The sequence below is a fragment of the Emydura macquarii genome, unplaced genomic scaffold, assembly GCF_026122565.2.
Source record: "Emydura macquarii macquarii isolate MOO-44397 ecotype Brisbane River unplaced genomic scaffold, CSIRO-AGI_Emac_v2 contig_1230, whole genome shotgun sequence".
NCBI classification, from domain to species: domain Eukaryota; kingdom Metazoa; phylum Chordata; order Testudines; family Chelidae; genus Emydura; species Emydura macquarii.
This window is the reverse complement of record NW_027131367.1, coordinates 21,025,555-21,038,811: the sequence shown is the minus strand read 5'-3', so window position 1 is coordinate 21,038,811 and position 13,257 is coordinate 21,025,555. Positions and strand designations below refer to the sequence as shown.

Genomic DNA, 13,257 nt, shown 5'->3' with positions numbered 1-13,257 from the left:
TCTCCCCTTCAGCCCAGCTTTTCCTGTGTGTTGTGAATAATTGTTATTTAATAAAGACAACCTCTGTGAAGAATAACCAATCTTTATTTGTCTCTTGCACGTGGTGGTTGCATCCCATATTGATACACAGTGCAAGCTAGATAGCAGTCATAGCATGGCACAGTGCTGTTTACAAAGGCACCTTGTTGGTGCTCATTGTCAGAATAGTTCCTCAATGCCTCTCTGATTCGAATGGCCTCCCATTGTGCCCCTCTAATAGCTGTGACATTTGGTTGTTCATATTCAACCACAAGATGATTCACCTCTGCATTCCACTCAGGGGGGGATGTTTCACCCTTGGCATCACAAATATTATGGAGCACACAGCAAGCAGCTATAACCATGGGAATATTTTCCTCATTTAGGTCTCACCTGCCATACAGCCAACGAGCTTTTAAGCTGCCAAACGCACGTTCAATGGTCATTCAGCAGCTGCTCAGCCTGTTATGAAGCACTTCTTGCTGTTATCCAGATTGCCCATATGAGGCTTCATGAGCCATGGTACTAAAGGGTAGGCTGGGTCTCCCAACATCACTATGAGAATTTCAACATCCCCCATTGGAATCTTTTGGTCTAGAAAGAAAATCACTGCTTTCAGTTTTCTGTACAGGTCAGTGTTCCTGAAGATGCGTTTATCATGCACCTTCCCTAACCAACCCACCTTGATGTCAGTGAAATGCACCTGTCAGTGATCCACAAGCGCCTGCAGAACCATAAAGAAGTACCCCTTTCTACTGATGTACTCTGTCGCAAGATGGTCCGGGGACAAAATTGGGATACGCGTGCCATCTATCGCCCCGTCACAGTTAGGGAAGCCCATCGCTGCAAAGCCATCCACCATTTCATACACTTTTCCAAGACTCACTGCTCCAACAATGGACTTCCCAACTCCAAACTGATCAGACTGCTACCGGTTGGTTACTAGAGTTGCCAGCTTCCACACGGTGATTGCCATGCGATTCTCCACCGAGAGGGCAGCTCTCATTCTGGTGCCCTTGCACCGCAGGGCAGGGGCGAGCTCCGCACAGAGTTCCATGAAGATGGCTTTGCACATTTGAAAGTTCTGCAGCCACTGCTCGTCATCCCAGACCTGCACAACGATGTGATCCCACCACTGAGTGCTTGTTTCATGTGCCCAAAAGTGGCAGTGCACCGTGTGCAGATGATCCGTGAATGCAAACAGTAATCCGGCATTGTTTATTTGCATGGCACACAGCAGGTCAGGTGCCTCCGATTCCTGTTGTGGGTGGGAGCTCATGATATACTGTGCGACCAGCCGCAATGTGTTCAGAACCCTGACAGCAACAGTGGAGAGCAGTGCAGGATCCATCCTTTCAGCTAGAGATGGTGGGTGCTCGGGAAACTGGGGCCATTGAAAAATGCCACAAAACACATTCGGAAACCAATGGAATGATGGGACAGAAATCACTGCATCATGGCACATTGAGCCTGCACCCATGATGCACTGTGATCCTCTCCGCCTTCCCACAATCCTAGCGGCACAAGGTGGTGTGTTGCACAGTGGGACAACTGCCCGCAATGCACTGCTCTCACTGTCAATGCTAGAGCACCAAGTGTGCATGCACGTCAGCTCCACGAGTGCTGTGTGGACAGGCACGCGCGTTGTAATTGCTGCGCTTTCTGATCACTGCTGTAATTTGGGTCGACAAAACTTTCTAGTGCGGACAAAACCTTAGTCTCTCTCTGTCTCTTAGTCAGGGCTGGGCTACGCTACAGACTTTTCTCAACCACAGTCAGCGTTTGGTGACAAAACAGTGGTGGTGCGCACACCACAACGCTCCCCCCACTGGCAAAACTCCCCTGCTTTCACAACATAATAAAACCACCTCGACGAGAGGTTTTTGCAGCAAACTTAGAGTGACAAAGTGTCAGTGTAGTGCTGTAACTGGAGTCCAGGAGCTATCCCACAATTCCCAGTCTGACCGCTCTGCTCACTGGTTTGAACTCTGCTGCATTGCCCTGCACACCAGCTACACAGGCATGTGCCCCTCCCTGTTCAAAGCTCCAGGAAGTTTTGAAATTGCTCCGCGTGGAGACGGGGCTCACACAGTCACTGCCCAGCCGAGCGTGCCGGCTCCCGGCAGCAAACGGGCTCCTGCCTGGCCTGTGCGGGGTGGATCATTCTCCTGGGTGTGCGGGGAGCCGAGGCTGTGGGAGAGCTCGGAGGGAATCAATCCTGCTCTCCCCTGGCAGGCCTGCAGGCAGCGCCGGTGCTGCTGGGGGCGGAGGGGGGAGAGCTCCTGATGTGTTGTGCAGAGCTGGGGAGGGAGGTGGGGGCTGATGTGGGGTGTTCCCCTCCCTCCGCCGGTGTACAGGTCTCCCCTGAGCTGGGGTGGGGGGACAGGTGGACACCTGCTGTCTGTGCACCAGCCTCTGCCTCAGGATTGGTGGCTTCTGGCTGCTGTCTGAACTGAAAGAGACAGCGTGCGGACACACTCACTGTCCCCAACACACACACTCTCTCTCTCACACACAGACACACTCACTGCCTGTCACACACTCTCACCTGCCCCCTCCCCCCACTTCTGTGGGCTTCTTGTGTGTGTGTTCAGCATGGCCAGTGTGGCTGGCAGGGCCGTTGAAATGCAGCTGTCAGCCTAGTTGATGCCCATGGACTGATGGGACTCAGAAACCTGCATCCTGGGATGCTGCGCCTGCCCCACGAGGCACTGCAAACCCTTCCCAACGCACCCTGCCTGCAGCTGTGCAGTGGGATAGCTACCACAGTGCACTGCTCCCTGTGTCGCTGCAAGAGCTGGTGGTGTGACTGCCCGGCACCGACACGAGGAGTGTAGGGAGGACGTGCATCAGCGGTTTAATTGCAGCAGTGGCTGCACACCAGCATAACTTGTGTCGACAAAACTCTGGGTAATTACAGGCTGTTAGTTTGACCTCAGTAGTATGCAAGGTGTTGGAAAAAATGTTGAAAGAGAAAGTAGTTAAGGACATCGAGGTCAATGGTAATTGGGATAAAATACAACATGGCTTTACAAAGGTAGATCGTGGCAGACCAACCTGGTCTCCTTCTTTGAGAAGATAACAGATTTTTTAGACAAAGGGAATGCAGTGGATCTAATTTACCTAGATTTCAGTAAGGCATTTGATATGGTTCCACATGGGGAATGATTAATTAAATTGGAAAAGATGGGGATTAATATGAAAATTGGAAGGTGGATAAGGAACTAGTTAAAGAGGAGACTACAGCATGTCATACTGAAAGGTGAACTGTCAGGCTGGAGGGAGGTTACTAGTGGAGTTCCTCAGGGATTGTTCTTGGGACCAATCTTATTTAACTTTTTTTTACTGACCTTGGCACAAAAAGTGGGAGTGCACTAATAAAGTTTGTGGATGACACAAAGTTGGGAGTTATTGACAATACAGAGAAAGACCGGGATATCATACAAGATCTGGATGACCTTGTAAACAGGAGTAATAGAAATAGAATGAAATTTAATAGTGGAAAGTGCAAGGTCATGCACTTAGGGACTAATAACAAGAACTTTTGCTATAAGCTGGGGATGCATCAGTTGGAAGTGACAGAGGAAGAGAAGGACCTGGACATATTGGTTGATTACACGGTGACTATGAGTTGCCAATGTGATGTGGCCATGAAAAAAGCTAATGCGGTTCTAGGATGCATCAGGCTAAGTATTTCCAGTAGAGACAGAGAGGTGTTAGTACCATTATACAAGGCGCTGGTGAGACCTCATCGGGACTACTGGGTGCAGTTCTGGTTCCCCATGTTCAAGAGAGTTGAATTCAAACTGGAACAGGTGCAGAGAAAGGCTACTAGGATGATCCGAGGAATGGAAAAACTGCCTTATGAGAGGCGACTCAAGGAACTTGGCTTGTTTAACCTAACCAAAAGAAGGTTGAGGGGAGATATGATTGCTCTCTATAAATACATCAGAGGGATAAATACCAGGGAGGGAGAGGAGTTATTTAAATTCAACGCCAATGTGCACACAAGAACAAATGGATATAAACTGGCCATCAGGTAGTTTAGACTTGAAATTAGATGAAGGTTTCTAACCATCAAAGGAGTGAAGTTCTGGAACAGCCTTCCAAGGGAGCAGTGAGGGCAAGAAATCTAGTTGGTTTCAAGACTGAGCTTGATAAGTTTATGGAGGGGATGGTATGATGGGGCAACCTAATTTGGCAATTGACTGATCTTTGACTACTGGTGGTAGATATGTCCAATGGCCTGTGATGGGATGTTAGATGGGTGGGTTCTGAGTTACTACAGAGAATTCCTTCTGGGTGTCTGGCTGGTGAGTCTTGCCCACATGCTCAGGGTTTATCTGATTGCCATATTTGGGTTCGGGAAGGAATTTTCCCCCAGGGCAGATTGGCAGAGACCCTGGGGGTTTTTCACCTTCCTTTGCAGCATGGGGCATGGGCCACTTGCTGGTGGAGTCTCTGTACCTTGAAGTCTTTAAATCATTATTTGAGGACTTCAATAATTTAGTCTTAGGTTAGGGGTCTATTACAGGAGTTGGTGGGTGAAGTTCTGTGGCCCGTGTGCAGGTCAGCCTATATGATCATAATGGTCCCATCTGACCTTATAGTCTATGAGTCTCCAACAGCTGTGCCCAGACTGTTCATATTGTTAGCCAACAGTCCAGAGTGCTTTAATCTTTCATTTCCTTAACAGAGCTTCCTAGTAACGAGCCGTGAGCTCAGTGGATCCTCGCTAGGGCCGTACGTCCATACATCCCTCTGCTAAGCCAGCACTTAACCATGAACAACGTCTTCTCATTACAGCTGAAGAGTTGCAGGGAGTTCTCCCATCATTTTTAAAGCAGTTTACTTATTTTAACTGGGTCCAGCGGGGACTCCGAGAGAATGAAATTGAGACCAGATTCAGACACCCAAACAGCCCAGATATACTGGGTATGTCTGCACAGCAATTAAACACTCACAGCTAGCCCAAGCCAGCTGACAGGCTTAGGGGGCTCAGACTGTGGGGCTGTAGAACTGCAGTGTAGACGTTTGGGCTGGGGCTGGAGCCCGAGATCTGGGACCCCTTGATGGGGGGAGGATCTGTCTACACTGCAATGTAAACCCAGGGTTAGTAGAACTCGAATGAGCAGACCCTGGGTTTGTTAAATTAGGGCTGAAGCATCTATGTTCATTTGGAACCCCAGGTTATAATTGTTGAACCCTGGGTCCCCATCTGGGGCTCCAGTGTCTACACTGCATTATGCGGGCCCTAGTCCTACCACTCATATCCCAGACTTCCTAGTACCTGCCAAAATGTGGCAACTCTAGCCCTTTGTTCATGGTGCAGTGAGGACAAACTTGCTTGTCCAGAGGACAAAGAAAGTCAGCCCATGGGATTGTGCGATACTTTTGGCAGACTCCCAGAGCAGGAGCCCAGTGGGGTTGCGTCTACATTGTACAGCAATAGGGCTTGACCCTGAGTCCCAGCTTGACTCAGGCTTGGACCCTCCAGCCCGCTGCGGTCATTGGACCCTGGGTCCAAGTCCTTGGTTAGTGCAATTCGTGTGTAGACAGAAGGGGCATTTGGCTTGAGCCTGAGTTTGACCCCCTGGGTTTACATTGCAGTGTAGACATATCCAGAAATGCAACTATTTTAGTGTGTCCCCACCACTAATTATTCTAGGTCCGCCTCCAAGCTCTAAACTAGTAGCAACGCAGAGGTGAACATGGCGGTAAAATGCTCACATTAAGGTTCCGAAAAGAAAAAAGTGACAAATGGGGAGACTTGGGATAGATGGGGCATTTGGGTAGAATGATTGAATGCAAAGGGCAATAAACAGCTGGGGGAAGTCCTGGTCCCATTAAAGACCATTGGAGTTTTGCCATTGACTTCAGTGAAGCCAGGAGCCCACCCCTGGGTAAGTTCCCTGTGCAAGTGATTGCCCTGTAATGTTCTTTGTAGACGTGGACTCAGAGAGCCTGAAAGGCCTTAGCTTTAGGAGTGGGGGTCTCTGGAAGCAGAGGAGTTGCCTCAGCTGAGGGGCGGGGGTGACCGAACAAGAATGTGAACAAGATTTCAACCGAAGAAATATTGCTCATTTATTCATCCATTAGTAAAGAACAAAGTACATAGACATAACTAATACAAACACAAAATCAGAAAAAGATACAAAGGCCTAATACTCTACCATGCATGTATTCATTTCTTATGGTGCACAATTCTATTACTTATTTCCTTGTGCTTACAGACAGATGGTCGCTTGTAAACTATGTTTACCGACAGATGGTCATTTGTAAACTCCTTGTTACCTTATACAGACAGATGGTCATTTGTACAATTTCACTATTTATTGCCTCATGTTTACAGACAGATGGTCGTTTGTAAACTGTGTTTACAGACAGATGGTCACTTGCAAACTCTCTCTTATAGTACACAATTCTATCACTTACTACCTCGTGCTTACAGACAGATGATCGTTTGTAAAATCCTATTTACTAGGATTTTACAAACAGATAAACCAGACAGATAAACAGACAGATGTTCGTTTGTTATCTTAAAGCAAGTGTACTTTCATACATTACCAAAAACACTTCTCTCCTTAAGCCCCTTGGGCTGAGTCGACTCTGATAAGTGTTAGCCATCCCTTGGATGCTGCTGGTTCATAGAAGGGCTCAGTCCAGCTACCGAGGATCCCAGCGGGCTGCAGTCCAAAGTGCGACTGATTTCAGGGGGTTTAAATACCCTCAAACTGATCACCAAACTGATCAGCATGTAACCAACCAGTGAACAGTGTCACTTTTGCTATCAGTATGTAACCAATCAGTGAACAGTGTCACTTTTGCGGTCAGCTTAACCAATCAGTGAGCATTTCTGCTGAGTCATCCTGACTTGTACTTAGCCAGGTGTAGTCAGCTCTGGTCAGCTTTTGTTTTTATGTTTGCCCTCTATTTGTGCTGTGCTAGCACGTGGACAGCCCTTATCAGGTCCTTCCAGCCCTTTTCCCAAGCTATATACTTTACTATTCTATCTTAAAGCACAAAACCCATTAACTATTCTTTTTATATTCTATGGTAGACTCATATAAACACTGGCCCAGACCATGGATCCTTTGCTTTTAAGATGCTCAGTCTATTCAGTTTATCCAAGAGCAGTCACAGAAGTACCTGCATGGGGACGAGATTTCTGATCGGAGCGAGCTCTTTAATCTAGTCGGAAAAGGTATAACGGGATCCAATTGGTGGAACGTGGGCAGCATGTGACTCCTGCCTTTGGGGAGGCTGAGAGGAGGGACACTGGCACTTGGACCAAGGCCCCTCCCATGCTTTGCCCCAGGTCCCACTTAGCCCCTCTCCCCGAGGTCACCCCCACCTGCCACTTGCATCTCTTCGCCCCCTCCATCCCAATGCTCATGCCTCTCAGGGGAGAGGGTGAAAAGGCACAAGTGGCAGGCGGGGGAGCCTTGGGGGAGAGAGCCAAGCAGGAGCGGGGCCTGGAATGGAGCATGGGCAGGGCAGAGAGGCAGAGCGGGAACTTCCGGCGACGCCTGTTTGGCCTCCACAAGTCGATTGTACCCACTGCCTATGTGTTGGAAGCTGAAGCTAGACAAACCCAGATTAGAAATAAGGTGCAATTGTCTGAACAGTGGGTGTCACTAACCAATGTAGAAACGTACCTAGGGAAGTGGTGGATTCCCCATCCCTTGAAATCTTTTAAGACTGGTTATCTTTGTAAAAGGTTTGCTCTAGCTCAGACAAGCGTGATGGCCTTAATGCAGAAATGACTGGGGGAGGGTCTCTGGTCTGTGATGGACAGCAGGTCAGACCAGATCATCACAATGCTCCATTATCTAGGGCCTTCTGGTCTTGGAATCTATGAACCTGTGAAACCCTAACCAGGCTTTTCCTGACATTCCAGAACGATGGTGTGTTTTATTTTGTGTTTTTGATTTTCACACATCTGCCACTTCCTGTTGTCCATCAGGAAGTGATAGGGATAAACTGAAATGCTGTGGAGGAAACTGTTCTTGCAGAATTTCTGAACCCACAGAAACAAATCAATACTGGAGCATCTCAGGAGAGGGTCTCCTTTGAGGGGCTTTCCAGATCATTTGCTCAGTCTGAGAGGTTTGGCTACGTTCAGAACATTTGGATGCTTATCTAAACACAGCCTCCCCACTTTTGAGGGCTTGCTCGTCACTTACTGATATTTGGGCTAATATTCTTGATCACATTTTCAATGACTATTTATTTGGTGAGTACCTGTCTCCTGGATGGAATCTCAGATGCCACCACCCAAATAAATCACCTCTGACCACTTAAATCTGTCTGCAAGAAAATCGGCATGTTAAAGCAGCAGGATGAGACTCCCCAATAAGATGATCTATCCGATGGCAAAGATCCAGCCAGAGCACGTACGTTACTTATTAAGGGCTTGTCTGGAAACTTATCCAAGCATACGGTAGGGCTTAATGGCTAGTTGCCTAGTGCTATCCTGCTGTTTGTTGCCATGGGAAAGGGAAAAAGATGTTTTACAGTCCATGGAAGAGTTAGAATCATTGAATATTAGAGTTGGAAGGGATCTCAGGAGGTCATCTAGTCCAACCTCCTGATCAAAGCAGGACTAACCTCAGCTAAATCATCCCAGCCAGGGCTTTGTCAAGCCGCAGCTTTAAAACCTCTATTATTACTATTATTATTGTTAGTGGTGGTGATGGTACTGCTGTGAATCCTTTTTTGTCTCTTTGCAGCAAAGTGCATTTAGTGCTGAATTCCGTGAGGGGTCTGGTCGTTCTTATCTCTTGTAGTAGGGGCTCTGTTGTTTAGGTCCAGCTCCGATGAAAACTCTGCCTCCTGCACATAGGAGTGAGTCTCACTGGTTGCTCTTTTTGTTGTTCCCATGGAATGTAGATGTTGTGGCTGAGGAAGCACCTGTTTCTCAGTTAGCTAGGAACAATCCCAGATGAGATTTGAACGTCAGGACACAGATCAGGAACGCTATTCAGTGGCATGGATCACTCAAGTGGTGTCAGTGGAAGTCACTGGATCCCAGGATCTCCCAGGGTCACACCCTGCATGTTGAAATCCATGCCATGATTTGTTCCTGTTAGATATTCCATTCTGCAGCCTCAACAGAACGGAGGCAGTTTTCCATTATCATGTTCCTCTAGCATCTGGAATTTTAAGTGACTAACATGAAAGACTCTTCTGCTTTCTGAAGCATTTTCTTCTCTTTTCTTTAATCATGCCGAGATTTCCTATGAATAATGTGAACTGTAATTATCATCTGCAGATCAGTGGATTTGCTGAGCTGTTTCTTAAAAGGATTTTTTTTCTGTGAATTTCAGATGACCAAGAACAAAATTATAACCACCTGATACTAAACAGTGCAACCCAGACACCTACAAATGGTAAGAGAAAATGGCACGTATTGTAACTTTCCTCTGACAGCCGGTAACACTTAACTGGCTTTAAAATCATTTAATGTGAATAGAATAGTTCATATGTCAATGACATAGGAATGATTTATTCTATTAGCATTAAATGTAGGACCATATTTCTAATAATGGACACGTTTAAATATGGCCTAGTCTCATAGCCTCAATTAACTATCCGCTTTGTGTTTCCCTATGTCTGGAGGCTCTGTGTTCATTTCCATATCCACCCTGTGCTGTTGCAGATTCTGCTGCCTGGGACAGCCCCTCCTGTACCCTTGCCAGCAAGCCGATGGCATTGCTTGCACACTTGCTAAGATAGGCTAGGAATGAATATTAAACATGGGGACGTAAGGGTCTGAACCGTCAGGCTGTTGGTATCACAACATGTGGGGCCTGGCCAGACCTTCAGAGCCCAGGCATGTGCAGAGACCGTTCTAGTCTCTTTCTTCAGGACCACAGGTTGGGAGCACTTCAAAGGCAGCGTGCTCAGCCCCTGGAGGAGGAATGGCATCACCTCTCTCTGCAGTGACCCAGCCTGGCCAGTGGTACTGACAGGCATTTGTGGGCCATTCGGGGGTGGGGGAGGTCACTGAGGGAGTAGGGGAAGTAAAAGAGAGAAAGTTCGGGGATCCAGAAGGACTCTCTTTTCCTACCCTGCACAGGGAGGAGAGCCTGTTTCTAACAGGTAATTTCATGCTTTGATCTTTGCTACCCTTCCAACCACTGGAAAACTGGGCACTTCTCTAGCTGTAGGAATGAAAAGGCAACAAACAGCAGCAATCACTCACCTTGTACCTCCTCTGCCTCATCGCCACAACCCTAGAACTGACTCTTCTATAGATGGTCGGAGAAGCTCATCACCACCATGGCTGTATAAAACATACCGTCACCTCTCACATAGGACTTGTGCTGCCCTTCCAGTGTATCTGCAATGCTTCCCATGGTTCAGCCTTTCCATCAATCTGGACAGTCCTTCGAGGGCTCTCTTTGATAGCCTTCGCACAAGAACACCCTCACTGAGCTCTGGAATTTGATTTCTCTCTGCTGTACTTATCTTTCAGTACCTTTGGTTGCCCTTCCTGACAAACCACTGTGTCCTCTTGGCCAAAGAAACGGGTGGTTTCATCTCAGCTTCCTTCAGTGAAGTATCTCAATGGACAATGCGCTTCTCTCGGAGAGGTGCAGCACCCTCAACCTCAACTCTGACTTCCTCTTTGAATCAGATCTCCCTTGTGACTCACTGTCCAAAACCTGCATCATCCAAAAGCGGCCTATGTCCCTATATCCACAGCTCTGCCTGTCCATGTCGGGGCCTCATCTCCACCTCTGCTGGCATCCCCTTTGGTTTATTCATCTCCTCTCACCTGGTCTTCTGTGCCTCCCTTCTCCCTCTGGCTTCCCAAGCCCCAGTTCCCCACAGTCTAGCGTGCACAGAATCCTGCCGCCTGCATTTCCCCAATGCAAAATATTCCAATCAAACCACCCTGCTGGTGCCCAGTGCATTTCACCATCCAGTTCAGAATTATCCTGCCTGTTTCCACAAGCCTCTTTAGACTTGTTCCACCTGGTTCTCCTGCTTACTTTGCTCTCTCCTTCCTCGTAATCTTCCCACTGGGGGGTGAGAGAGATCTCTAAAACATCTGCTGGCTGAACCATGCCTCTCATCACACCAACTTTCCACCTCTGTGTAAATCCCATCTGAATACAAAGCAGTTCTCCCTGGCCTGTATCTCTGAATTTCACTCTCTCCTTCTCTCCGCTGGTATTTATTATCTAGCTCTTTAGCTACACTACCTTCTGTGAAATATTCTGGGATATATTTATTATGAAAGCTGGCTTGTGTTTGATCTGAAGCCTCCACATCTCCATATCTTAAGAGAGAATGGGAGAATAATTTGTCTTGAAAAAGTTACCTTGAACCTTTGTTTTGCCCACTCCAATTCCAGAGAGACAGTAGCTGTTCTATCATTCAGTTTACAGGTAATTTTCCTTCATACGCCTGAATTTTGTCCTGTCCTACAAAAAACACAAAAGAAGTGATCTCAATTTCAAAATTGGTAGGTTCAGTCCAGCAGTTCGATAGAATATATGTATTAAACCTGAGGTGAATTGAACAAGGAGTTCCTGAATTAATGATGCCCTAAAAACACAGGTATTAACTAGAATTCAAAAACCCTGCACATTTTTGTCTTGTAGTAAAAAAGAGAGAGAAAAATAGGGATAAAAGAACAGGGTCTGGCATGCAGCATATCTCCCTCCTCGCCAGCCCATCAAAACAGGGGAAACTGGGAGTTAAATTGTGACTGAGAGTTACAATCTGCTTCCAGAGCAGCACAACAAGATGTTGCGCTTTGCACAGTTCTCATGGCAAAGCTATGATTGAGCCCTAAATATCTTCACACCGCCTTTCCATGGTACCATGTAAAAATGGAAAATAGATATGTGCAGCCCTTTCCTGCTCATTATAATACCAATACATATCTGCAGATCTCCTAGGGGAGAGTATGAGCGCCAATATATCATCTGAGGAGTGCAGCCTTCTCCCCCAGTTGTCTGGCTTTCCAAGATTTCTGTGTGTGCTGCTGTTGTGGATAAACACAAATATTCTTGAAAGGCAGCACACACGTAAATCTGCACCTGCTGTATCAACTCCAGTTTACCTCCTTTTTTGGCCTGTGAATTGTAAATTAGCTCCATCACCTTTAGCTACTTAGAGAGCCAGGTTCACTGTTGCATTTAATAATTTTAGTAACAACATGTGCCAAGAGAGTTAAACTCCTCTCTTGATCTGACAGATGCCTTATTTTTCTGTGTAGTTGGGACAAAAAAAGAGGATCAAAGCAGACGTATTCATGATCTTGGATTACAGATTTTCAAGTACTTTTCTTCCTGGAGCTCTCTTCTCCACTGGGTCTCTTTGTGATGCTCATCTATAGAGCAGGTTGAACTATTTAATTGCAAACAATATAGTCATTAACTTCGTCCCTTTATTGTGCTCACAAATTGTCCGTGAGCAGCTCGTGATCACGATGAATGTGGTTGTTACGGGTAATCCACCAACAGATAATTTGGACCTTTTAAAGTAAGTGTTCAATGTTCGGAATCCACTCTTCAAATTCTATGATTGGTCAGCTGAGGCCTATGGTTTGGGCTTAGTCCCTGATTGTATGGGCTAAGGTAAGCATGTCCAGTGTGAGGATGCAAATTGACGTAGGGATAGCCCATTTCTACATGAACAAAAGCTCCCGCCCTGCATGAATGTGACAAAACACCACCCAATGCACGTTTGCGTAACAGTCACCAAAAAGGCATCTGAGGAAGATTAGAGCAGAAAGGGACGTGGATTTTCCTGGACTAGGTTTTGAATGTTTTCCCACACCCCATCTCTACTCACCTACAGGCTGCGGCACGGTCTGCTGCAGTGCTTCTAACAAGGGGAGAAGAACTTTTCAGACCCTAAGGATCAGAACATCACCGCGGTATTCAGACCTACCCAGTACTACGTCACCTGCCTTTGCTCTAACCTGCGGTGGAATGATCAGACACAGGCTTTCATGCCAGCACCACGTCATCAAGGCCGGCATGGCAGCAGGTGCTGATTTCATTAGCCGCGTGCACTGGCTGCACTCGGGGCTGCTCTAGCAATGGCTCATAGGACACTCTCTCTGCCCCGAAGGTCTCCATGCAGCCCCCGCCCCTCCCCCCCAAGGGCCCACCCCAGCAGGGCCACGTTGAAATGCTGGGCTCATGGCTCATTCTCTGCTCATGGCTCTGTGCACACGGGGCAGAGTACGAACTGCTTTGTACTGACAGGGAGCTC

General features: G+C 47.3%; 1 protein-coding gene across 1 annotated transcript in view; it reads left to right on the top strand.

Moving 5' to 3' along the window:
- Positions 1 to 13,257, top strand: part of SHISA6 (shisa family member 6) — a 329,086-nt gene that overhangs the window by 273,340 nt on the left and 42,489 nt on the right. The window contains exon 5 of the mRNA XM_067547748.1: positions 9,348 to 9,410. Within this exon, the coding sequence (XP_067403849.1) occupies positions 9,348 to 9,410 (63 nt within the window). The remainder of the gene's footprint in view (positions 1 to 9,347; positions 9,411 to 13,257) is intronic.